The 26,618-nt window shown below is 44.1% G+C and overlaps 2 protein-coding genes across 10 annotated transcripts in view; one reads left to right on the top strand and one right to left on the bottom strand.

Moving 5' to 3' along the window:
* Window positions 1-14,719, top strand: part of ATIC (5-aminoimidazole-4-carboxamide ribonucleotide formyltransferase/IMP cyclohydrolase) — a 30,868-nt gene extending 16,149 nt beyond the window's left edge. For both annotated transcript variants that reach the window (XM_083473518.1, XM_083473519.1), the window contains exons 11-16: window positions 1,157-1,246; window positions 2,187-2,315; window positions 4,023-4,115; window positions 11,786-11,968; window positions 13,626-13,781; window positions 14,225-14,719. In XM_083473518.1, the coding sequence (XP_083329644.1) occupies window positions 1,157-1,246; window positions 2,187-2,315; window positions 4,023-4,115; window positions 11,786-11,968; window positions 13,626-13,781; window positions 14,225-14,344 (771 nt within the window). In that variant the 3' untranslated portion in view covers window positions 14,345-14,719. The remainder of the gene's footprint in view (window positions 1-1,156; window positions 1,247-2,186; window positions 2,316-4,022; window positions 4,116-11,785; window positions 11,969-13,625; window positions 13,782-14,224) is intronic.
* A 5,055-nt stretch (window positions 14,720-19,774) lies between these two features.
* The window catches only part of FN1 (fibronectin 1), a 75,639-nt gene continuing 68,795 nt past the window's right edge, over window positions 19,775-26,618 (bottom strand). For 4 of the 8 annotated variants that reach the window (XM_083471525.1, XM_083471528.1, XM_083471522.1 and 1 more), the window contains 6 exons: window positions 25,586-25,724; window positions 24,821-24,985; window positions 23,067-23,192; window positions 22,239-22,345; window positions 21,156-21,266; window positions 19,775-20,526 (listed from right to left, as the gene is read on the bottom strand). In XM_083471525.1, coding sequence (XP_083327651.1) covers window positions 20,449-20,526; window positions 21,156-21,266; window positions 22,239-22,345; window positions 23,067-23,192; window positions 24,821-24,985; window positions 25,586-25,724 — 726 coding nt within the window. In that variant the 3' untranslated portion in view covers window positions 19,775-20,448. The remainder of the gene's footprint in view (window positions 20,527-21,155; window positions 21,267-22,238; window positions 22,346-23,066; window positions 23,193-24,820; window positions 24,986-25,585; window positions 25,725-26,618) is intronic. The other 4 variants (XM_083471527.1, XM_083471529.1, XM_083471523.1 and 1 more) reach the window with 1 other exon arrangement.

Here is a 26,618-nt window from a genome sequence, read left to right as displayed (position 1 = left end):
CCCCGGCTGAGCGTTTGTTTTAAGTTGTGTTTTTGTGTTTGGTTTGGTTTTAAAGGCAGACCGTCTAACAAATCCATGGCTGTCCCTCTGCCCCCCAAAAAAGGTTCATTTAGGATGAGGCTCCAGCCCCTCCTGCAGGGCAAAGTTAGCCTGCTTGGATTTAGGCTTCTGTAATTACCAGTGGAACCTGCAACAAAATGTTGCAGTAGTAGTGGCAGGGATCCTGTTCAGGTTGCTAGCAGGCTAGCAGTTATGTAGTCTTCCAAAGTATTCAGTTCAGTTCAGTTTTCTGTACCTTTCCCCTTCCAAATGTCAGACAGGATTCATTGACCACTGAAAGGGTTAACTCCTTATTGGGCAGCTTTGGTGATCATTCCCTTAAGGGTCCCTTGAGCATGCTGACACCTCCCTCTCATCTGTGGCTGTTCTGCTCTGGCTACGATAGGACTGACACTACCTTAGAATTTAGTTTGCTGATAAGATATTGGACATTCTTGGGTGGCTTAACTTTTTTTTAACCTTTATTGGCATAGGTTTAAACAATAAAATCATACAAAGTCACCCAAATATATGAATAATCCAAACACATACAATATATAAAAGGCTCGCTAGCCACCGCTGAATAAATCAGACAACTTTGGATTTAGCTTTAAAAATCTTGGCTAAATATCCCGAAACAATCTTGGTAGTTTCGGGATTATCATCCCTCAACAGGTATTGGGTTATAGATTCTTTATAAGTGGATATTTTGAGCTGTAAGGGAGCCACTAGGAGACCTCTACGATGGGTGTCGAGAAGAGGGCAATCCAAGATTATGTGGCGTCTTTTATCTGGTGTTTTCTTAATACAGGAGCAGAGAATCTGTTCTGGAAGGGGATTTTCTGAAACCTTCCAACCAATACAGATGAGGGGAATGCCTTTGACGAGCCAACATAAAAGCTCTGCAATGCTATGGAGTATCTAAATTATAAAAGAAATTAGGCATTACTCCATGGTGAGGCTGCAATCCTATGTGAGCAGATGAGCATACAGAAGGCTGGGAGGGGCGAAGTTTTGGGATTTCATGGTCCAGTAGCCTCTGCTTAATAAGCGCGAAGATATGTGACTCATCCAATAGAAAAAGGGAATCTATTGCAAACATGTGTTGTGCATACAGGTATCTGATGGGATTGTGGCTCCTGGCTATGATGATGAAGCCCTCAAAATCCTATCCAAAAAGAAAAATGGAAGCTACTGTGTCCTCCAGGTTAGTGTTTGAACTGCTACAGGATATGTGAATATGACAACTGATTTTTCTCTCTCAACTCCTCAGTCATATCCAACTACGTCCAGACTTCCATGCTCCCTCCCTCAATTTACTTTTAAAGCGTGATATTTAAGCAAAAACCAATAAAGATATATACTCATGACATCTTAAAACCTCAAAGTGCAATGGCGTTTCTTAAAATTGCCTCTTAGGTTGAGGAGACTCATTTTAGTGATTCCAAACTGTTTTCCATACAGTATGCTTGTAGTTTGCAATATAAACTTGTATTCGGTGCATTGATAGTTTAATAAAACTATGAGAAGTAAGGAAAACCTGACAGTAAGGAAAAACCTGACAATATGGCTGTGGTCCAAAAGGTAATGAATACAACGTTGCCATCAATTTAGGGTTTAATGGCATATGGTTTAAAAGTAGTTCCTGTTTCATATCTCCCAATGTGGAAGTATTCCCTACTTGTATAGGACCAAACAGATTTTGCACTCAATAGTTCTGCAAAGAAATAAAATGACAAAAATATAGCTATTTATATACAAAACCCCTTAATCTGTGTGCTGGGGGGGGGGGGGTAACCCATCACATTTTTACTCTGGAACAAGTCCCAGTGTGTTGAGTGGGGCTTGCTCCTACTGAAATGTTTCTAGGACTGCAGTCATAGTCACTTTAAGAGAAGGAGGCTAGAATCCCTGAAAGATGAAGAACACTTTGGGAAGCCGCCACACAGAAACTTTCAGCAGGTGCTGCTTGCTTGTTTTGAAGTGTGTTTTGGCATCTGTGAGGACCATGGAGTTGAACATTTCTGGTGAACCTTTTGCTGGCTCCTGCTTTTCAGCAGGTGCTTTTCAGTACTTCATTAACAATAAGCAATGAGAGAAACTGTATTAAATCGACATGGCATTAAGGACAGAATCCTGCTTTTTAGATGGACCCAGCTTATGAGCCGGATGAAAACGAAATCCGCACTCTGTTTGGACTGCACCTGATGCAGAAGAGGAACGATGGCGTGATCGACCGATCTCTCTTCAAAAACATCGTCACTAAAAATAAAAGTGTAAGTGAAGGAAAGGGTGCCTTGATGATGGGAGAGCTGACTGACAAAGCTCCTGTCAGGAATGGAAATTAGAGCGCTACATTGAGACCATTTAATGGTTCAGTCTTAACGGTATTTAGTTGTGTGGCAGGACTCTGGCTTTGGACATACAGCTCTCTGATTCCATCCTGCTTTATCTTGAGTTGAAAAGAACAGAACACCAAGCATCAGTTCTGAACAATGGCATCCAAACACCAGTCCTCTCGAAAGGCCGATGCCCCCCCCCAAATAAAACACCTCTCCTTCGAACAAGTCCAGAAGCTCATTAGGAACCTCGTCATTTTCACCAAAAACAGGCAGGCACCCAACCTGTTGGTGTAGTACCACTTAAGATCAGCAGGTGGCTCTGCAGAACACTGCCATTAATCAGGTTGCCATTAAACATCACTGCTTGCCTGCTTTCCCCAGGCTTGTTTCTCTGCTGCTCAGTCACTAAACTGTCCATCTTCACTATTAATACAAGGATGCCAAGAAATCTGGAGATGGGCTGGAGATCCTGTATGTAGTGAGGATGGTAGAAGCAGAAGCCAATTGCTCTCTGTATTGGTGAAACTTGCTCATCTGAAAGTCCACCTTTCCTGCTCTGATAAATCCTTTGGGGTGCCTGTTGGGGTTTGGCATGCAGCTGTCTTTGGGTCCAGCCCACTTCCAGGTACCTGGCCTGCTCTGCAGCAGAGCAATCACGCAGCTTCCACAGCATGGGAGAGTTCCAAGACTAGCACAGAGAGTAGAAAGAAATCACAGGAAATGATTGAGTACAGACACAAGTCTTTACAGTCAGTTTTAAGCGTGGCTGTTACAAACTATACAAAACAAAGCCTCTACTAGAGCCCTGATAGAGGGCAGTTTAAAATTAATGCCCAGGCCTGGCCCTAAAAAGTGCCAGACCGTCTCTCACATCTTCGCAGTTTGAGAGAAGAGTTTAGATTAAACATCTCTTAAGTGTCCAGTGCAGAAGAGTGGATGTGTAGAGACATTCTTCACAGTGACCTTGCGCCCTGGCTTCTAGCATCTTCTGGAAACTCAGTGTTGTTTCTTGGAATGAATGTCACTCCCCCCAACAAGGGCTCCCAGCCCCCTCTCTTCTCAGCTCCCCTCTTGGTCTCCAGGGAAGAGGCAGCAGCCCTGTCAGGAGAGAGAGAGAGAGACTTCACCCAGGGCTGGTGAAGAGATGTCTGTGTCTCATGGAGAAAGCTGCCTTGCTCTGCAGGGGAATTCTGTTAAAGACCACCTAGATTTTTCTAGAAAAAAACTGTTGTGCCTTCATTTTAATTCAACAGTCATCTAACCACTCAGGTTATAGCAGTGGCGTAGCGTGGGGGGTGCAGGGGGGGCCGGCCGCACCGGGCGCAACATCTGGGGGTTAGGGTTAGGGGGCGCAAATCCACGGGTTAGAGGGCGCAAATCCACGGGTTAGGGGGCGCAAATTACTTGCCTTGCCCCGGGTGCTGACAACCCACGCTACGCCACTGGGTTATAGAAGATAATTGGTTTGCAGAGTGTTTAGAGTAAAGACTCAAAACAGTTATTAAAGTAAGTGCCCTGATCTTCAGTTTTATGTCTTGAGTAGTGATGCTTAGGAAGTGGGTATTTCCTTTCCTTTTGCCTCTGCAGCCAATTTCCATTAATAGAGATACCTTCACAGCCACCTCTCTCTTGTTGTTTCAGCTGCCCGAGCCAGCAATCCGAGATCTGATTGTTGCCAGCATCGCTGTCAAATACACCCAGTCTAATTCAGTTTGTTATGCCAAGAATGGACAGGTAACTGCTTGGAAATGTTCAAGGGAGATCATCCCATTGTACTTTCTGGCCAGAACGTCAGCTTTTGAAACTTGGTGCTGTGAAACAAATACAAGTGCAGTGATTTAGACATCTTTCTGCAGGGTCTGAAGTTAAAGTTTTGCTAAGTTCCATTTGATACATTCTTCCCCAGTAAGTCCCTTCCCACCTTTTTCTATGTTCCCTGGCTCACAGACTCCCTTGTGGGTGTTTACTATATTGAAGCCAGCAGCATAGTGGGTGATGATGGACATACGTTGTAAGTGATTGAGGGCACATTCTCTGCCCAGAAAACAAATACCTTGGTGTACAGTGAATGTGTTTTCAAACCATTTACGTCACGCTGTCACTGCAGTTGTGTCTTCATCTGGAATCTGAGTGTGTTTTCATGCACAAAGAGCGCTTCCTCTTCTCCACTAGGTGTTGCCATCTTTACTCCCCCATCAGACTTCAGAGTGCTACTTGCATGCCTTGGAAGTGTTCCCCTTCACACCTCTTGTTTATTACTTTCTTTTTTTAAAAAAATAATTTTTATTAATTTTAACATATAAATTATAAAGTGTACCACAAAACTTATCACTTATACAATCTTTTTAGACTTCCATCAGCACCTCTGATGATCTACCGTTTTAACCACTTCTTATGCATTTCTAATATTGCATTTCTTATGCATTTCTTTATATTGCCCTTACATCTCTTAACAAATCATCCTTCCCATTCTCCATTTTTACAATAATTCCATTAATACTCCTCACAAAACTTCTTGCAAACCTTCAAACGTCGTCTGCTCTTCACAAATACTTTTCAGATAGTCCGTAAATTTACTCCAGTCTTCCGTGAATTTCTGGTCCCTCCAGTTTTGAATCTTTCCTGTTAGTTTGTCTAGTTCTGAACCAGATCTTGTTTATTATTTTCAAGTGCATGGCAGACCTTTCTGCATACTTTCCAGTTCTGAACTTGCCCACAATTAGGAGTGGTGATGTTGATCTAGAAACTGTGTTTGGGATATTGAGTCCTGTTGAGTTGCTGCTGTCCTTCTAAAGACAGTTTGGCTTGTTGGGACCAATCTGCTGACTTTGAAAGAGTTCTCCTGCCTTTGCAAGGAGACTCGTTTGTGGTGCCATACAGGTTTACTGCCGCTGCGCCATAAATGCCAATATGTCTCCCTGCATTGAAGTGCTGCTGGGGCAGACTGGCGGGAAATCCTCTAGTGAGTCAGGGAAACTGGACAAAACGCCAGCTCCCTTGGCCTGAAAACAAGATGAGCACGGCAACCCCATAGTCGCCTTCGACTGAACTTAACCGTCCAGGGGTCCTTTACCTTTTTTTTTAACTTGCCAATTTGCTCCGCTCTCCTAAGGAGTCTAGGGTGGCAGTCATGTGTCCTGTGCTAAGCTTACAAGGTGGGAGATTGTGGAAGCTTCCCAGCAGGTCTGTCGCTGTTGCTTGCCAGGAAGGGCGAGGAGCTTGGTGCTGTGCTGGTGGTGCAGTTTTTAATGTTGGCCTTATTAAAGTGCTTCAGAGAAGCCTCATGGGCTGTAGCTGTTCTGCTGCTGGTCTCATAGGTCATTTCAAGCTCATGTCCTCCCCATAAGCATAATAAATAGGACTGGTCCAGGAACAAAGCGTGTTTGCCGCTGCTCCCTTTCAAGAACAAGTGTTGAGCATCCCTCCTTGATGTTTCCTCCAGAGCCTTTGCAGAGGCAGCTGCATTTTCCATTGTTGGAGCGCTGCAATAATGACTGTACCATCTGTGATGCTGGGGAAGTAAGAGACTCCATTCAGGTTCAAGCAGAAGGAAGACTCCTCTTTGCTATTTGGGGCAAATGGTGTGCATTTTGATTCTGTTTGTGTATGGTACATTTTGAACTGTGCTTGTTTTTCTCTGGATGTGGGGCTTCTACCCTGCCCCCACCACACACACTTTTTAATGGTAGCAGTTATAGCAACACAATGAGCTTTTTTCTCTGTGTCAAAAGCCTCTTAGTTGACTTCGTCCTGTGATTTGTTTATGTGCTCAGGGGGCTATTCAGAGGCTAGGCTGAGCTGAAAAACAAGGGGGGGGGAGCTTCTGGAATAATTTAGGATTCTAATCTTGCTTCTGTTTCTTCTCCGGATAAATGATTGAACTGTTTATACCGTCATTTCAGTTGACAGACACGAGGGCTGTATTCTGTTGCAGTCTCTGCAAACATCCCAAGAGAGTTAACTAGAATACACTGAGATTCTTCGTTGCAATAAACAAGTCATTCAGACATGAAATGGCAACTCTCCATTGGGTACTTTTGATATACCTTGTACCTGGCTGGTATAGTGTTGGCTGTATAAATGTTCAGTTGCTTTTAGCACCATTCAAGAGCCATTGAAATTCGTGGCAAATCTCCCGTAAATCTTAAAGGATCAGGGCCACAGCCAGAATGAACAAGCCCTTGGGTGGCCCCTTAACTTTCAGGGGTGTGTGCCATGGCTCCCCCCCCCTTGGGATGTGCTTCAATATTGTCCAGCTCCTGATATTGAGGGCTTATCCACACTTCCTCTTGCCCCACTCTTTTCCCCAGGGAAAAGAGTCTACTCCTTAGGACTCGGCTGAGAACTAAGTTCTTTAGTAGTCAATTGGAGCAAACCGCCATTTGGGTTTTCTCTGGGTTGATGCTGGCTCCGTTTCAGAGCTAGAGGGTTTTCCCTGGGAAAGGTGCAGGGCAGGGGAAAACAGCTCAGACCCCCATGTTTCTAGGCACAGGACAAGGGGGAGTGTGGAGGGAGCCCTGAGTGCCCCTCGAGTTTTTATCTTCAGAGCTGACAGGATTTGCTGCTTTCCCCCTTAATTAAGAATCACGGTACTCAAATTCAGTTACTCAGACGAGAGGCATATAATAAGCAACCCAGAATGCTTATGAAGGAATAAAGGTAATAGAAGCACAAGGCCTTCGCTCCTGAATTGTTCTTCCCCAGGGACAGAAGGGCTGCTTCCATTCACATCCAACGGAAACCCCTGCTGTGATTTTTGTAATTTCCTGTAGACCCACCCCCTCCCCTGCCACAGCCACCTATATTTTTGCCACCACCAAAGCAAGGTAGATTTTCTAGGGGCTGCATGTGGCTTGGGGAATTGGTGGAAACTATCATGCAGGGGTAAAGAAGCTTTTTGGCCCCGGGAGCAGATCTGAAGGTGGAGGTTGTAAGGAGCTGCCATGGGGCAGTTAAGGAGCAGCGCTGGGAGGGAGTCGTGGTTCCTGCCGCATGGCTCCTTGAGTGTAGAGGCTCACGCAGGATCCTGAGCACTCTGCTTGGAAGGGAAGCAGCTTCACACACCTTGTCTTTCACTCAGTGACTACGAAGGAGCAAGAATTAACAAATCAAACACCACAGACCAGTTACAGATAGGTAGCCGTGTTGGTCTGCCATAGTCAAAATAAAAAAATTCCTTCCAGTAGCACCTTAAAGACCAACTAAGTTAGTTCTTGGTATGAGCTTTCGTGTGCAAGCACACTTCTTCAGATACACTTCAGATACATGTGTATCTGAAGAAGTGTGCATGCACACGAAAGCTCATACCAAGAACTAACTTAGTTGGTCTTTAAGGTGCTACTGGAATGAATTTTTTTATTTTGACCACAGACCAGGTTCTCAAACTTTTTTTCTCAGAATATAAATTAGCTCACCCCACATCAGATTTTTTATTGATAATAAATACATTGGAAAACACAAAGAAACAACTCCTAGCAGTGCTTGAATTATAACACAGAACACAACTACTATATAATATGGTCATGAGACACCCAGAATCATTTCCAAAATGTAATTATAAACGAGCCTCTTTCATCTGTGCCTTAAGTATGAGTAATCACATTTATATTAGGTGTAGTTTGAGACAAACAAACTCATCTCTTCAGCACAAAGAAGCCTTTCTCTTTTCTGATCTTTCATATTTGTCAGAGTTCAAAATCCCTGTTCACAACAATATGTTGTGGAGAACTGTAGAAGAACAGCCAGTGCTCTCACTCTCATTTTAAAAAGATATCCATATTCTGCATTTTATTTTATTTTTTAAGTTGATACTATGCTACACTGAAATGTTGGAATGTTTCTTTGATTGCCCTTGAATCTTCTTCCCACCCTCTCCTGGTCCACCTGTGGGGCAAGGCCTGCCCTTTGAGAGCGACTGCCATAGACCAAGCACTTGTACTGCAGCAGTATTTGGTTTGTTGTGAAGATGAAGAGTGTTGTTTGATGTGTAAAATCAGCTTGTGTTGAGGTTCAATGCAGTCCTGAAGCCAGTGGAGAAGCCATGTTGGGCAAAAGACCTTTCTAATGGAGCAGGCACAACATTATAGCTGCCCAGCATGCAGACTCTGTAAATCCATTCATTGTGCATCCCCTGAGGAATATTAAACAAGCGCAATGTTGTGTAATGCCAGTGGCTGTCTTGTTAGCTAGGAGCATATTATTCATTGGCTGCTAAAAAAAGGACACAAGTTCAGATTTTTCATTCCCTGTCATTGGGGAACGATCCTTATTTTTGTTTTTTAAATGATCCTGGCAAGATGTGAAATCACGGTAGGAATAAGACAGCAAATGGTTCATTTCTTTCAGTTTGGCCTTGGACTTAGGGCTTTAACATCTGGAAATGCAGCCTAACCAGCCTGGAAAGTTTGAGGCAGTGGCCAGGCCTCTTGACCCAGCAAGGAACTCATCTCTCCCCTGGTGCTCCTTTCTAAAGAGCTTGTCCTTGGGCGGAAACGGGAACACAGTCCCAAAATATTGCAGAGGGTGGGGGTGAGGAGAGTGGAAAGTGCCCCCAACCTGTTTTTAACATAGCACAATGAAGGCCCAAACCCCAAAAATAATTGAGCTGAAAATGAAATCCACGTGGATGATGCAACTCTTGAGTTTTGGCCATTTGAGATTATAGGCCACCTCCCTGATGTCAGTCGCTTAACTTAGGAGGCTATTTGCTCTCTGAGTTCCCTGTTGCAGTGGCACTGGAGGTAGTAAGAATTGCCTTTTACTGCCCTTTAAATACAGGCTTAAAAATGAATTCAGAATTTTAATCTACAGTAATAAGATTGATCTGAGCATATGGAGATTGCTTCAGAGTAAAAATGCATAGAGTTGCACTGCCTAAGCATGGAACTGGCATTATTATCTGAATTAGTGCAGAGTTGTGAATGTACATTTGTAGCATAGCTTTTGAGTCCTCATTGCATTAGAATGAGGTTTACACCTTTCCCTGGATTTGTTTAGATTTTTAATCTGTCTCTTGAGTTCAAGGTGCGCAGAGCAGAATGCATGGTTCGTAAAACACACACGTATACACACATACCGGCGGATGTTTATGCTCACAACAGGAGGTAGTTTAGGCTGAAAAGATGTGACTGTCCCAAGGCTACCCCATTAGCTTTGTGGCTGAACGGCTATTTGAATTTGGTCCCTTGACTCCTGATCCCAACAATCATAATTTCTACACCCAGATTGTAGTTTAGAGTGTCATATGCTATTCTTTCAGTAAAGGTTATTAAGCCCTGCTGCTAGATAGGATTGCAGTCATGAATAATAACAACTGTTAATTTCTATAATTGCGGACCCTGGAAAAAATGAGCAGGGAAATTGTTATTGATTGCACTGGTAATGACCTGGTTTTAGGTTAACATTTCTCCCGGTGAGTGCCGGTCTGTAGAGAGGGGGAGGGTGGTGTAACGCTGCTCTTGGCTTTACACAAAATAAAACATGTGTTGTCTTCTTCTTAAAAGTATCCTCTCCAGTCAGTCTGCTAAACTGCTCTCCAGCCCACCTGTAAAATAAATTATGTAATGACTTTTCCTGGAGCGTTTTAGATAGATATAACAGCATATTAGAAGGGCTGAGACCACAAAAACTTTGGATGCTAAAAGAAGCTTGCTAGCCAGACTTCGCGCGTGAGGGTGATTGCCCCCCGTTTCGCTTTCTTCATTTATTAGTGGATTTACAGGACAGCCATTTGAAGTAGACTAGTTTCTTAAGAACTTGTCTTCGCATGCATGGGTTTTCTGATGGATTGCTGCTATTTCTGCTTCAGATTGAGCACATGCAGGCAGGTAGAATTTAGATAGGAAGAAACTGGATTTGCTAATAAGCAGAAAGGCATTAGCTTAGTAGAAGAAGTTGTCTTTCTGCACCAGTTAATTCTTTCTGGCTTTGGCAATGCCCAGTATAAGTGCCTCCATAAGGGACAGGGGGAAGGGGGGAAATTGTGACCTCGCAGCAGCAGCATTGTGTGTACCTGTGGGGCTGCCACAGCTCCCCTGGAGCTCCTCTGGCCTAATGACCACAGCACCACCATCCGGACAACATCCACCGTTGCCTCCGCATCCTCCCTACCCCAAGCCATCGCTGCCAAAAGAGATGGTGTGCTTCAAGCAAATGATATTGAATGGACTTAGGAGGCAGCCTTGATACTGAACAGCCAGACTGCGCTCTTTGGGAACCTGTGCGGAACTGCCTGGATAGCATCTGGAGAATATAAAAATCCAGTCTGCCTTCTAAATTTCATTTAGATTCCGCCTGCTTTTCTAGTCCTCATTGTTGTGAAAAAAAAGTTTGAAAATATATGTAGAACTAAAGTGGTAACAGCAGGAAAAAATATGCAGGTACGGGACAGTGATTGGAACTCAAAAGTTTTGGATGTTGGTATTCTGTATCTCTGCTTGCCCCCCTCTTTCTTTCTCCTTAACATTAGAGGCCTATGAGTTGTGTCTCCCCACCCCTTCAAAAAAAGCTTAGCAGTTTCTATGTTACTCTTGTATCATCATATGTTGCAGCATTTTTGTAAACCAAAATGGTGGTTTTTTGTGCTTTTTGCGGGGGATTTTTTGCAATCAAGCAGTATACAAAATTGTATTAAAGTAATGAATAAATTTCAGCTAGAAATTTACCTACTTCTCCTGAGCTGTATATTTCCATGCTTGCAAATCTAACCTTTGACAATTTTCCTATATGTTGTTTTGCTTACGTGGACAAGTTCATATAATGCTGGACAGCATTAGGTTACACAGCCTGTGGTCCTATTGAACCTGGTAAGACTGAATTCCAAGGAAATATCTTGGAGCTTTATAATCCCCCTTTGGGTTGGGGCCCCTAATCTTTTCCAGAGGTTCAGGGCTGCAGTGACACCTATTCACTCAGCCAGAATTGAGACTCTCTGGCTGCCTTGAACTCCTGCCCCATCTGCCCATTTCAATGAAGTCTGTAGCGCTAGTGGAAATTAAGATAGCTTACAATGTAGTAGAGAATATTACAGCTTTCTCCATAGTGGTTGGGGCTCCCACGTTGGAGAACAGCTCATCTCAGACTACGCAGTGCAACTGCTTTCCCAGACCAGGCTAGATGCCTAGAAACTCTCATAACTTGAGTGCTTCCTTTTCCTTGGCTCAATACATGGATTATTGAAGAAAAAGCAGTCTTGTTTCCTAACTTAACAAATATTTTGCTTCCCACCCCCGGCGGGTGTGTAATGTTCAGGAATCTTGTTTCTATCATATCAGTGTCACATATCAGTGACACAGTTTGTTTAAGGTTTGGCTTTTCTGGCGAGGCCTTGAGTGAATTTCTTAGGAAAAGGTGCCCATGGAAGCTTGCCCTTCCTCCAAATAATTCTAGCGCTCTGTCTATTTCAGGTGGTTGGCATTGGGGCAGGGCAGCAGTCCCGAATCCATTGCACCCGACTGGCTGGAGACAAGGCAAACCACTGGTGGCTCAGGCATCACCCACGGGTGCTCTCCATGAAGTTCAAAGCGGGAGTGAAAAGAGCGGAAATCTCTAATGCTATTGACCAGTATGTCACAGGGACCATTGGAGAGGTAAGCCTGGGGGCACTTGGCTAGAGACAAACTCCAGAATGGTGCTTGCACACATTGTGTTTGTTTGTTGCATTTATACCCCTTTCTCCAGGGAGCTCAAGGTGGCTTACATGATTCCCCCTGCTCCTCACTTAATCCCTACAACAGTCTTGTGAGGTATAGGTTAAGCTGAGAGGCAGAGACTGGCTCAGGGTCACCCAGTGAGGTTCATGGCCAAACCAGGGCCTCCCAAGGTCCTAGTCCGGCACTCCGACCACTAGGCCACGTGCAACCTCTACTCCTCTACGTAGGAGGCACCTTGGAATGCTTACAACCCTGCAAAAGCTCTGTGCCAAGGGCTGCCTTATTCAAATATTCAATAGGGTAGCCAAAGCCTAGGGAGAAAGAGGTGTGCCTTGCATATTCATGTACTTGGGATGAGAGCTCTTGGTTGTGATTGCCATGGCTGGATCTATGTGCTGTTAGTTATTGAAGCTGCAATTCTCTGTTGCTTTTACATAGTACTTAATTACAAAAAAACAACAGTATGAAAAACAGGCAAGTTTGTTCCAAGTGCATTAGACATCTCAGGGTAGCAGCCCTCCCCCCAACTTAGATCCTCCTTGGAAGCCTCAGGAAAAAGGCCAGGCGTCTCCGCATTTCTCAGAGGCAGACAAGACTCCCATCATGAAGTGCATCTGAAAGGTAAGAGTCAGATGCAAATAAAACTAGGATCAGTATCAAGTGTCTTCCTTCCAGATCTGGGTTTTTAAAGAAAAATAGTCACACATCATATTTATCAACTGATATTTCAGAAGATCCAACCGGGTACCTTTATAGCTGCTTCCACGAGAAAGAGGGAGCAGGGAAGGTTCCTAAAGACTTCAATCTGAAGTACCAGAAGAAATTAAGTCAGAGCTGCCACCTAGTTCTCATCAGAGATCTTTAAGGGAATAAAAGGACCACGAGTGGCAACTCTCTGGTTGAAAAGCTTGTGCCGAAAGCATTAAAAACAAATATCCAAATTTGAACACTGCCCCCACCCCCTTTAGCTGCAGAAGGGTGTTTGACTTCTTATTCCAATTACTGGAATGCTTCTCTAGCAAGTTCAGGGCTTCCACAATGTTGCATAACTTGGTAAACTACACACTCCTTCGGAATGCAATAAAGTCTGAATGCAATAAAGCAAACAGGGATGTGGTTAAAACAGACATTCTGCAAATCATGTCAGAAGTCTGATTGCTTCCTTGGGGCAAACGGCAGCTGGATCAGTGGCACTCAAGACAGAGGACAGTGAGCCAAAATCCTGTTTTGTTGAATGTTGTGTTGGGCTCCTTGTACTAAATGGTCTGTTTGGGTGCTTTGATGTTTACTCACTGGCTGGAGTAGCAGAAAATAGGCCAAGCAAAGCAAATGACTCTGAAATGAGCAGGGAGCTTTGTAGTAGGAAGCTATAAGGGTACGTGTTTGTATTAGTTTAAACAACAAAGGAACCAGAGGGGCTTAGAATTTAATAAACCTCCGAGTACAAATTTTGTAGCAAGGTGTTACGTAGCTGTGACCTTCCAGTGGGGAACTTGGAGAAATGTTTGCATTCTTGTCACTGCTGTATTTGCCTGCATTGTTGAATTAGATGCCATCAATGAAGCAGGTGACTTTTTAAAATGCCCCTTTGCAGGATGAAGATCTTGTCAAGTGGAAGGCGCTGTTTGAGGAAGTCCCGGCTTTGCTAACTGAGGCAGACCAAAAGGCATGGATTGGGAAACTGAACGGAGTCTCGCTCAGCTCTGATGCTTTCTTCCCTTTCAGGGATAACGTGGATAGAGCAAAGCGGGTAAGGCTGTGGAATTGGCGGGGAGGGGGGGGGTGACTGCGACTCTTAATGACTAATGGGCCTGAGGAGAATATGTCCAGTTAGCTGCTCTCGCTCTGCATACTGGCTCCCTAAAGTCTGTTTTGCAGGTTACGGTTGCAAGTAAGAGGTATCAAAGTGGAAGCAGGAGTAGCTGTAGGGAAATTTAGTCCAGACATGCATTTCAGGAAAAAGCTGGTATTACTTACTCAAACTCAGACAGGTTGCAATTCTCATCTTTCAGCACCTTCCAAAGAAAAGATTCACCACCCTTAGTATCCTCTCTGACCTCCGTTTAGGACAATCTTCCCTAAAAGTGGTTGACAGCTTTTGTGGGCACCCCATATGTGCAGAATTGTGCAACAGCTAATGAAATGGTTCAATAAAGCTGATTTGTTTTTGTCTCCCTCCTCCTTTTCTCTCAGAGTGGAGTCCAGTTCATTGCTGCCCCTTCTGGTTCAGCAGCTGACCAAGTTGTGATCGAAGCCTGCGATGAGCTGGGAATAACTCTAGTTCATACCAGCCTCCGTCTCTTCCACCACTGAAGCTTCCCCATGTTGCCAGACATTCCTCTTTGCTCATTTGCTTGACTCTTTGCTTGTGGAAGCATCCTCATTAACGGGTTCTTGCTTGCTTTCTAAAAAGCCAGTCTTCATGGGAACATTTCACTTTATATTCTACATATAATACCCATTGCTTTGAGAAAACTAAAGTAGCTAGCCTCTGATGCATTTCTTGAAAAATTAATGGACAAAAGTGTTTGTCACTAATGTGTCTGAAGTCAAATTCTTTATGCATTCAAGGTGTGTAATTGGTTTTATTGGCTTTTGCAGTATGCAGATAATCAGCTGGGCATTGTATGTATGGGAAGCAGATAATCTTTGTACTTTGATATTAAAATACCACATTTAATCTCATAATAGTCTCACCCCCATTTTTGCAGCTCTAAAATTGGTTCCAGTGCTTTCCCCACATAATTGTTGCAGGGTATAATATGACAGCAGGAGGATCCGTGGATCTGGGCTGCCAATGGCCTTGATTGCCGGCTATTGACTGGGAAGGGCATTCAACCCGGGCGCCAGATTGCTTTGGCCTCTCTGGGTCCCACCATCTGTTCATGCCTTGGGGTGCGGGAGCTGCCGGAGGCCTGTGCAAACTTGGCAGGCGTGGAACTCCAGCGCCCCACGACTTGGCTCACACGCAACCGCTGAGGCCTGTGTCTCCTCTTGCCCACACTCTGGGACACGACGGCTTCCACCCACCTTGACGGCTTCCAGCCATTACCGTAATTCACTACATAATGGTTGCACCCCCTTTTTGGGGGGGGGGGAGAGTATTAAAAATGCAACAATGATGCGGTGAAATATGGTATTTCTATTGCACTCTTCGAAGAGCAAGTTACAATTGCTAATAAAATAGGTAAAACAAAATGTAATTCATCAGCAAGCATTAACAATATAAAATGGTAGCAAGATAAGTAAACTTCATAGCAGTAGGCATAGAGGCAAAGGCCTGGGTGGTGGTTTTAAATTGGTGCCCAAAACTTAGCACTGTACAGACAGGATATTCTGAATTTGGGGTGCCTGACCCCTTGTGATGTTCACTGGCCACTCCGATTGCAGCTTCTTCTGCGATTTCTCCTATCGTTGTTAAATATGATGATGTGACTGGCAACTACAAAACTTACTCTGCACCCTCAGCAGATGTTACCTCCACAACAGCTAAACCTCTTTTTTAAAGGGATGGAAGGATTTATAGACCTACAAGCATGGGAGAAGCTGCACTCACACGGATAAGTGAGAATTTCAAGGGGGTCCAGCACAAGTAATATAATACATGTTGAGTAAATTTATAGAATAAATGTAGTAGTTTGTGGCCATACCATTATAAGCAACCACAATACATTCTTTTGTTAACAAGGGTTGGCGAACAACTGCAGGAGGATCTGCAACAACTTTGGTGTGGGAGTGTCTGGAGCTTTATCGGGCTCCTATATGCTTATTCTCTGTATCCTGGACTAGGTACCTGGACACCAACTTGTGGTCCAACTATAAATATGTTAAACTCCAGCACTTGCACCAGGACATCAAAGATGCTCTGTGCAGCTTCTTGTACTCTACATACTCTCACATAAGACCAGGAGAGATAAAGACTTACAGAAGCTGAAGCCTCATCTTTCCAAATGTTTGTTTCCATTTTCAGAACTCTGAAATCAAAACAGTGAGCTGCAATATGGAGCAGTGGTGCTTCAATCTGCTGCTTTAAAAAGATTTGCCTTATGCTTAGTTGGAATTATTAAATGTGAACTGTCTTTGGGGAGGTGTATTATAAAGTGATGGAAATAACTTCTGCCATGCTGACAGCAGAATATGTGGTAAGAGTAGGTAATTTTCACTGCCAAGGGGGAGGAAACTGGCAGTGTGGTTTCTGCGTGTTTGGTGGTTTATTAAAAATGTCTCCACTGTGAAATACTCTGAAGCATGTTTTGCTGTGCTTGTCAGATCAGATGTGCAGTTTAAACAAAGGGCTCCTGGTGTCAGAAGTTATTTGTTACAGGCATGAAAGTGACCAAGCAACAAAATTGACTCAATTTCTAAAGGGTTTTCCCCAAAGTGTAAGAGAGAATTGTTTGCTTTTTTAGGGAGTTGGGTCAGCACTTCTGTCTCCTTTAGGAAAGCCTTTAATTTGCCTGGAGAAAGAAACATTTTGGGTATATGCTCAGTGTGGGTATGTTCACCTGGGTAATTCACTTTAATCTAAATAGACAGGAGCTTTTGATTTTACTTTACTTTCTATACCAAAAACAAAGTCAATAGCTGGCGATTTTTAATTTTTAAGTGTTGAAGAGATGGTGCTGTCCAGCTCATCTAACACTCGGTGTAGTTGAGATGCAATGTTAGATGAGAATGAACTGCAGCTGGTGGAGAAAAACCCTTCATAGGCTCTTGTTAGACAGGTGTGGTGTAATCTAGAGCACCAAGTTACGCTGGCCGTATTCAAGTGAAGTAGAACAAAACTTGGAACAGAAGAGCACCCACCTCCCTGCCTCTTGGCTCATTTCAAGTTGTGCTGTAGTTTGCTAGAGGGACACAATCTGTTCAAGCAGCACTGCCTGACAAGTTGCTCGCTTGGAAGTGCACAGCTAAAACAAAGACTTCTGTAATCATACTTGGGGGGAACCTCTATTGGAGGTGGTGGGACTTGAATGAATCTCTCTGAAAGCAAGGTTCAACAGGCCCAGCCCACGGAGGGAACGCTTCATGCTATTTGTGACCCTGCAACTATGCGGTTGTATGAACTGGCCTTGGATGACAAATGAAGGTAGGAAAATGTGCTTGGTGGTTTCTCCTGTTGGCATCCATCTGTCTCAAGGGACAATGGAGTGTGCCTCCAGGGGTGAAGTCAAATGGCTGCATTTGCAGCACTGAGTGACCTCCCCAGGGCACAAGCCTTGGCAGTGTGTATGGAGGTCTTGTGCTGCCCAGACAAAAAGACCCCTCTCTGCCTCACTAATGTGGCCCAAAGGAAAGCAGGACAATACATGTGGCACCAGCTTGGTGCCAAACATACTGAACTGGTGGCCTGCACTGATTAAAAAATAAACTGCCTTTTAGGACAGTTTTACTAGGAGCAAATACAGTCATCCCCTTACTTGCACACAATTGAGTAACATGCGACTGCATATATGTAGCATTGTGAAATAAATAATTCTAACCTGAAATGGTGGGTTAGAGCTGGAAAGTCCTTGTGACCCCCAAGGAGACACTCCTCAGAGGCTGTAGAGTACGCCAGTGAGCCAAAAGTCCAGAAAAAAAGACTCCAAGGGCTCAAAATGGTGTGCAGACGCTCTCACTGCTGCCACGCTCTCCCACTCAACAACGGGGACTTCTTGGAAGATGGTGGACTAGAGAGAGCTCACTCTGAGACTCCCCCACGCTACCTAACAAATCTTGCTACCCCCACAAATGGAACCGTACTAAAAACGCCAACAATGAGACCGGGGTCAGCAAGTTTTACCTCGCCTGGGCCGGTTCACTCCAGAGATCCCTCTCTGGGCTGGATTGCGCACACACCTGAGCACACGTCCGTGTGATTTCCCGTGTCTGTGCAGATGCAATTTCTGGTGCCGCAGAAGCGAGTCCCCACATCGTGCTGCGCCGGTTTAGCGCAGCACACGGGGACTTGCCGAGCAGGCAGCTTGGTTTGGGGGTGGCTCATGGGCCGGTTAACCCCCGTGTGGCCTATGGGGCTTAGGTTGCCTACCCCTGAATGAGGCAGAAAAAAGGAGGTGAAAACAACCTGTCCTCTTGGAGGAAAAAGAGGAAGTCCAGCCACAAAGTGGCTTCAGCGCCAGCCATGTAAACGGTAGGAAGGGGCAAGACAGTCTCCCCCCCTGCCCACCGTTTCCCTTTCCCACTCTGGACCCAACATCCCTGCCACCAATCAACCAAACCTTTAAACAGCTGTTGGGTGGGAAGCTGCAGTGGGTTCCCCACTTTCGCTTATGCACACAGGGCCCGTAACATACGCCCCGTCCCCCGGGAAGTTTCCTGTTGTCAGAGAATGGCTGGGTGACAAACAGTGGTGGGAGGCATCAGCTGAGGAACCACCAAGAGAAACCCCAGAAGAGGAAGGCTCAGAGCCCAGGGATTGGAGATTGCACACAGGAGAGTTCAAGGAGTAGAATGCTGTTGGGTCAACAGGCTTTAGTGAGCAGGGCAAGTTGGTGACAGCGAGGCTGAAGCAGAGGAGGGCAGGCAAGAGGCTGCAGAAGACGACAGGGAGCCTGCCTCTCCTGTTAGTATTTGTAATGTATTTCACAAAGTAAAGATTTATATTGAACCATTTATGTATTTAAGTATTTTTGATCACAAATGCCTAACATCTACTCTGACAAGCTCCGCCCCCCCTTGTCTCAAAGGAGACGCAGAGTGATGCGTAGGCCAGAACAAAGATTGGAGATGCCCAGATGCACTTTGAGACTGCTTGGAAACATCTGGCAGAGAGGAGCCTTAGAGGAGGTAGAAGGTGGGGACAATCAGTCCTGGCAAGACCTACTCCGAGTGTTGTTGAGTTTATGTTTGTTGCCTTGAGTAAAGTTAACTTCCCTAACAACTGGCTCTGCTTCTTCTGGCCTGCATCAGACTCCAGCCCTGACACCTGCAGTAAAGACGGCAAACAGCAATTTTCATGATAGCAACATTAACAGTATTGCAAGCTATACTGTGTAACAAAAGCTGTATTACAGCATTAGCATTTTGTTGTTGTAATCATGGCAGTCTTGGGTTCTGTATGTTTTTAGCCTTGTGTTTCATGTTGTGACTGAAGACGGTTAAGCTCTCAGGGAGTACCGTTGCCAAATGCCTTAAAAATAGGGTCAGAATCACTGAGCATAGAGCATCAACATTCAGCACCAGCCCCTCTTGTTGCCCTAAAGCAAAATCTTTCCATACCATCACCCCCCCCCCCCGACTAGTTCAAATGGTCTAGATCAGAATGGGGCAAGAGTAGAGAAAAGGCCATCAAGGTAGGCTAAAGATGCCTCACCCCCATGATAAATTCAGGGTGGGCTTTCTTCACCTGTTTCACAAGACAGGCGTCTTATAGCAATAAAGACCAAGAGAGAGAATTTCCTTTGCTGTATGAATTAGTGATTCCAGTTTCAATTTTCACTCAGCTACAAAACTCAATAGGCAGCCTTAGGCCGGTTGCCACCTATCAACCTAATCTATCTTATAACGAGGGAGGTAATGAGCAGGGGAGACATGACTGGTGATGTTTTGGAAAATAAAAAGCTCAAAAAATATAAAGGAGATGTATTTTTATGTTGGAATAGATCCACGCTTGCACCAACGGTGCTGCTATACAGCAGCTGTATTTCAGTGCCTAGAAGGGGGCTGCAGAAGAGCTCCATGTTCCAGATCCAGGGATGAGCTATGCAATCCAAAGAAGAGAGAGACAACTAGACACACAGCTGGATTGTAAATCTTTTTATTAAAAGAGTTGTCTCCCACAGTAGTTAAAGCTTTGGCACTTACAGTATAAAAAATAATCACTGATCATAATTATACCAAATTCCTCTGTCAATGGTGTACTAAGTGTCTTTAATATATTTTCCTGTTTAAAAAACACTGAGGGGGAGGGGAGGGAGCAGGGAAAGGAAGAACAATGTTGATAAATAACAGTACGAGATACAAACATACCGCTAGGGAAAGAAATTAGGATAATTTAGAAAGATTAGGACTGTGCATATTTTTAGATATCACAGTGATGGGGTTTGCAGTCCCTATTGGTAGCTGCGCAATTAGATGAACACAGAACTTTGGATTTTCATTCATTCCCTATGGCAGGAGAGTCCCTCCCCTTAATCCCTTATGGCTACTGGTTGTTGAGCAAATTATGAGTTAGTATGAGTTGTCTTCAGGGAAAATACTGAATGGTATTGAAACACTGAGCAAAAGAGAAGACAGTATACAACTATCCTTTGTGAAAAGAAGTCTTGAGACACTCCAAGAGTGGCCTCCCTTGGAGAAGCTGTGAGTTGAGCAAAGCCGAGAAAGGCACTCTGGCCACCCGAAGCAGACCTGCTTTCCTCTAGCAGCATTCTAGAGTGGATGGTCTTGGCAAGAAAGACTTTCCTTGGCTGATGTTAGTCTCCTCGTCGATTTGGCGTCTCTGCTTGTAGATGCAAAGGGTAGAAGCACTCGATGGGGCAGTGAACATTCTGCTGGAAGAAAGGAGGAGGAAGGAAATCAGCTCAACAGGTCTAGAAGGTGGAAAGGATCTTGCTCAGCCAAAATACTTGCATCTGTTGACATTTCACAATGCAAACCCTTAACAGATGAATTGTGAGGTGGAGGGATGGGCAGTTCTGCTGAAGGGAATGGAAATGTTCCTGTTCCATTGCATTCATCAAAGTGATGGCTGTATTGGTTTCCCTTCCTTCTGCCGCTAACCTGGACATGTCCAATAAACACACTCACTCTTGACACAAACTGCATTCCAGTCTTGTTTCATACCATATCATACCGTAGGATATTGTGGGAACTGGAACCCTGTGGCAGTCAGACTAGGAACGTCTGATTAGTCATCACATGAAAGTGTTTAGAACTGTTTTAGGCTGGCCATGCAGATGACTAACTTATTCTAAATATTTTGGTGTTGGACTAAAAGCACTTGATTCTGAAGCTGCGCATCTGATCAGTCTCTTAGAATAGAAACTGCTGGGAGACCCATGAAGTTAACAGAAGTTGCCTGTCTGTAGTGGAAGACTCCCAGGAATTTGCATTCTTAGTAACAATGGTGAGCATTGCTGAACAGCCACTGCTGTCAGATGAATGAGGCTTCTATACTTACAGTATTTGAAGTTTGTTGCTGTCTCTGTGAGTACTGTGAATAGGTGTGACCAGGAGAACCTTCAGGTGAGAGCGCAGCACCTGGCCGACGACAATTGTCACAACGCCAGCCCTTTAAATAAACAAACACTGCATTTTAGCATGAGATTCTGAATGGAAGATGCCATATATATCAAACTTCAATTTTGTCCCTGAAGAAAAGTGGCATACATAATTGTTTCCCTTCGTATCCTAAGGGAAAAGATCCAGTCAAAATGGGAGGTTGATTCACTAGGTATCATGGGTTCATTCATACAGGTAAATTTTCACTGATTTTAAGTCAATGGGAACTCACTGTGTATGATTACAGTCTTAGTAGGCAGAGGAACTAACAGTGTTTTAAGGTCAAAGTCATTTAAAGTGTTTTCAGTATAGGCTTAAATAAGTTGCATGAACAGATGTACTGATCATTTGGGAAATAATATTTCAACAAATACAAAAGCTATCTGAATGAAAGACATGTTAGGAGACAGGAACAGTACTGTGTCACCGAGGCAGCTCTAAACAGCTCATCCACAGTGCTGCAAAAGTACTTGTTCTGAAAGTGGCATTAGTATTGGTAAATCAGACTTCATATACTGAGCATGCCTGTAAAACCAGGCAAAAATGCATAATGTCACATGTTTATTTCTGCTTTAGGCTCCCCTTTAACAATTTCATTTGTAGTGCTTAAAATAAAAAAAATTCCTTCCAGTAGCACCTTAAAGACCAACTAAGTTAGTTCTTGGTATGAGCTTTCGTGTGCATGCACATGAAAGCTCATACCAAGAACTAACTTAGTTGGTCTTTAAGGTGCTACTGGAAGGAATTTTTTTATTTTGACTATGGCAGACCAACACGGCTACCTATCTGTAATTTGTAGTGCTTGTTACTGTAGAGTCACTTAAAATGTAATGAACTCTGAACCCGAGTGGGCATTAGCCACAAAATATGTCCAGATTCTGCAAGTATGTCATATTCCCTCCTGCTTCCCCCCCCCCCCACTCTCTCTCTCACACACCATGCTGCCTGTTATAAGTCACAGCACTGGTATTAGAATGCTTACCTGCTGTCCTCCATAGCAAGTACAGGAGCAGATGGCCCCAAGATATTCCTTCTGCCACTGCTCTCCTACATGGTACATTTTGCCCTCATCATAGCAAGTTGCTTCATCTACAAAAAAAAGCCAAGGAACAAGCAATTCTTTTAATTGGCATGTACTTTGCCACTTGGAGGGCAAAACATCTCAGGTTAAATCCACCTTAACAGTGCCAACCTATACCAGGAAGATTCTTAAGACAATTTAGGAGGTTATCTCCAGTGTGGTATTCATCAACAGGTTGGCAGGATTTTGTTCAGGTTTTCTCCTACCTGCCAGCCTGTGGAAAAGAGGAGGAGGGAAGAAAACCTAGTTGAGTCCTGTTGATTTATGGCCACCAGCATTGGCAGTAGGGCCATGAGTTGCCAGTGCTTTCCTGTAAGAGGGAGCACCTAAACTGGGCAGAAACTTTATCCTGATGGCAGGAACACATTTTTCTTGCCTTTTGTGGTATAAAGAATGAACAACCCTGTGCAGAACACCCTCATTGTCAGTTAAACACTCCTGTAAGAAGAATTGTCCCAGAGGACAGGAATCGGACCCCAACTTTTCATTTTAATTCAGAAAAATAAATCACTAGAGGTGAATTCAGAAAAATAAATCACCAGAGGTGGCATTTAACTATGCTTAACTCAGAGTAGATCCATAAGTTTGGCCCACTAATTTCAATGGATCTACTCTGAGTGAAACCCAGTTGAATAGCACCCTAGATTTCGCTTCTAGGTTATTTTGGGGACAAGCACGAGCAGCAGGAATGTTGTTTTATACATCAAAAAAGGTAATGTCCATACATACGAGGTTCGCATTTGAATTCTCCCTTTCCATTCCCAAGGCAAGTGCAGCTCATCATCTGTCCGTTCTCTCCTTGCCGGTCCCACTTCTCACCAATCTTATAGTTCACAGCGTTGTCATGACACCACTCTGAAGGAACCAAAGAAACGACAGATCAATAAAGTGATGCTGAATCCACACTGAGCCCTGTTTGACAGTGTGTTGGTCACTTGATGTATTCTGGGGCTTAGGGTCCCATAGACAAAAGCCTCAGGTTTGTAGAAGGAGCTCTTTACAAAGAACAATATTTCAACGAAAAAGAGCTCCTATCCACTCAACTGGCAGCTAGGCACAGCTTGGAAGTAAAAAGGGGCCTGACATGTTTAGTATCCATAAAAAAATAATTCCTCTGTTATTGTTCCCAGGTAACAGTCCCCGCCTATCCAAAAAATAATTCTAGGGTGTTTCAGCCACATCCACCTGCTGTTGGTCTCCTCATTACTGTGATTGCTACATGAGGCTGCTTAAACCATCCCTTATTCCAGGGTGAGCTAGAAGCAGTTGATCTTGCTAAGGGTTGAGCAGTGCTTCACCACTGGAACATATTATGAACATATTTAGAAAGTGAATTAGCTGTTAAGAGAGTTGTTAAGATTGTTTTAGAAAGCTCTAATGCTGCTAGGATACATATGACAAGGCTGGGAAGGAGGGCTATAACTTGCAATATGATCAAGACATAGTATTTAGCTTTTATCAAATTGTCTTCAGGTTATCAGGATTTATTTAGTTGTTGATTTGGCTGTCAGTATCTGTAAATGTGAAGCACACACAGAAGAAGCAATGTTCAATTAGGTGTCTTATTTTATCTGGGCGGGGGGAACGTAAGAATATAAGTGATTGGCATCAGGGTAGTCAGCTGGTAAAGTCCTGCAGCAAACAAAATACTGAACTTTAACTGGAAAAAAACTGGTGTAAATCAGAATTAATGACAGCTCTAGCTGGATTATGTTTTATGGTTTAAGTCCAACAAATAGCAGGGTCACTTATATTTCAGAGTTAATAATTCCAGTCCAGCGCAGGGCCAACTGAAAGTTTTTCCCTCAGCTTTTGTTAAGGGCAGATATTTAAACATCTCCTGAAACGATAGGCATTGCGGGTGTTTTTTGAATGTACTGGACACAGTAGAACATATTCTTTTATACTGTCCATTGTACAACCAGCTACGCAAATGTGTGCTATCCTCTTTTCTGGGTTGTCTAACATCGCAGCACAATGAAAATGGTGGTGTGTTAACCAGGGCATTTGGGTGTCCCCTAGTTTGCCTTGTATTTCTTGTGTCAGTGTGGGTTTGTTGTTTTTGTAGAAGCCTTTGGCTTGCCAGGTTTTTATCTGGAGGTTTTGTGCTGCGTGGTGGAATAGTGAGTGGTGAGCCAGGGGGTTTAGAGGGGCTGGGGGTGGGGACAGTTTACCTGCTTCTTCCTTCCATGCTTTAAGCATTGTCTGTGTGAACCTGTTTAGCGTCGTGGGGATATGTTTGGGAGGAATGGTTATGCCACGGTGGGGGTATTTTCGATTACGTCTCTCTCCAGGTGTATCCATTGTTTTGTTTCGTCTTCTGGAATGCACGCGATTATGTGGTGCACTTGGTTGGCGTTGTAGTATAGTTCTGTGCTGGGGATTCCTCACCACCCTTCTGAGGGGGGGCGAGGTGTAGGTATTTGGGGTTTATTGCCTCAAATTTTAGAAATGGAGCCAAATGAATTCAAGAAGCTACTCACTTGAAGAGTCACATCTGAAGTGTCCACTGCCAAGGCCCAAACATTGGCACCAGAGTTTAAATCCAGTTTCAGACATTCTTTCCCATTCCTCCCCAACAGAGTAGAAGGAGCCAGTGAAAGTATCATAACATGAGTCATCTGTTGGTTGGTTTGATGTTCCAGGAACTGGAAAGGACACAGAATGAAAAGTAGTATGACAACATGCAGTACTTCTTAGCAAACAATCCCCCCCCCCACACACACACTCAAAAGGGTGCCAGTAAGAATGAAGTCTCCATGCAGCGATAAATAGCACAAAAATCTATCTTAATTATCTTTGTTCGGATAATGATCTGGATTTCATTGCTTAAACAGGCTTCCTCTCCCACTAAGATTATTTGAATATATAACTCAGAGGAAGCAAAAGAACAGGCAGAAATGTATGCTGAAAGTCACACAATTGAAAGAGGAGTTTGAGAGCTAGAATGGTCCAGGGGTTAGAGTGCAGTAGTGGGAGGATCAGGGTTCAAACCCCGGTCAGCCATGAAGCTGGCCAGGGTCACTTTCTCTCTAACTAACCTCCCTGGGAGGTTAAACTGGCATGTGGCACGGAGACCCCTATGCATGCCATCCTGAACTCCATGAAGGATTAGTGTGATACAAGTGTGAATCCAACCAAACAAGGACACCATAGTTATCAGCGATCCTAAACCAAGGTTATTACACAAAAGAAGAATCATAGAATAGAGTGGAGCCCTTCCCCCAAAGTGCTTCCTTTCTACTTACCGACATTGCCCACTGTGACCACCTCTTCAAGGACTTTGTGCCTTCTCCTATTTTTAATTGCCTCCACTATGATGTTGTAGGTGGCACCTCTAGTAAGACCAGTAAGTGTAGCACTTGACGATGTGCCAGGAACTCTGAGCTACAATTTGAGAAGATGTAGAAACATGTTGAATTTTGCTTTCTTGAAGAATGAGACACTGGCTCTGAAATGGCTGTATATCAAGTCGATTCTCTAGAGAGCAGGGTTCTGGGGTCCAATCCAATGAGGATATGGCTTCTCTTTACCCAAATAGAGATGAGACAAGTCTTCCTTATTCCAGCACCTTTCCCCCTTCTTTTACAAATGCAGTGATGTGGCTACCTAGATCTACTCAAGTTGTCAAGAACAGGGTGAGATTTGAGCAGCCAATTTACTGCTTGGCCACTTTTTGATGTCACCTTCATGGTGAGGAGCTGCCACAAAGTCTTCTTCCTGTGCAGCTCTAGTCATGTTGAAAGAGGAGCTCACAGCAAGTCTCTTTCCCACACCAGCATTTGCCCCAGTTTTTTGCAGGAGTGATAAGTCCATCCTGTTTTTGACAAGGCATTTCCTATCCAATAGGACAGAGATGAGGAACCTGAGTGGCCCCACCAGATACTGCTGGACTCCAATTTCTATCAGCTCCAGCCAGCATGGCAAGTAGTCAGTTATGACAAGTGTCATAATCCAGCAACTTCTGGAGAATCACAGGCTCCTCATTTCTACCTTAGACCAAGAAAAAACCCTCTTCACCACCATGGATTCCCATCTGTAGCAGCAAAAGCATGTTACTTTTGAAGTATTCAACACATTTCTCCGGTATCTTAGCTCTCATTTCTTCTATCTGTTCTGTAGTCTCTGTTCCCTATAGCTCTACCATTACCCTAGCAGACTAATTAGCTGCCTGCAATGACTCATTAAATGACCTATTTTCCATTACTGCACCTTATGCCAGGAATTTCCTCCCTAAATGTGTATTAATGCCATTTCTCTGCTTCCTTCTCCTTCATCCTC

This window comes from Podarcis liolepis (assembly GCF_965112155.1).
Source record: "Podarcis liolepis genome assembly, chromosome: 1".
Classification (NCBI taxonomy): Eukaryota; Metazoa; Chordata; class Lepidosauria; order Squamata; family Lacertidae; genus Podarcis; species Podarcis liolepis.
Note: the sequence above shows the minus strand (reverse complement) of the source record. Positions and strands in the feature narration are given on the sequence as shown.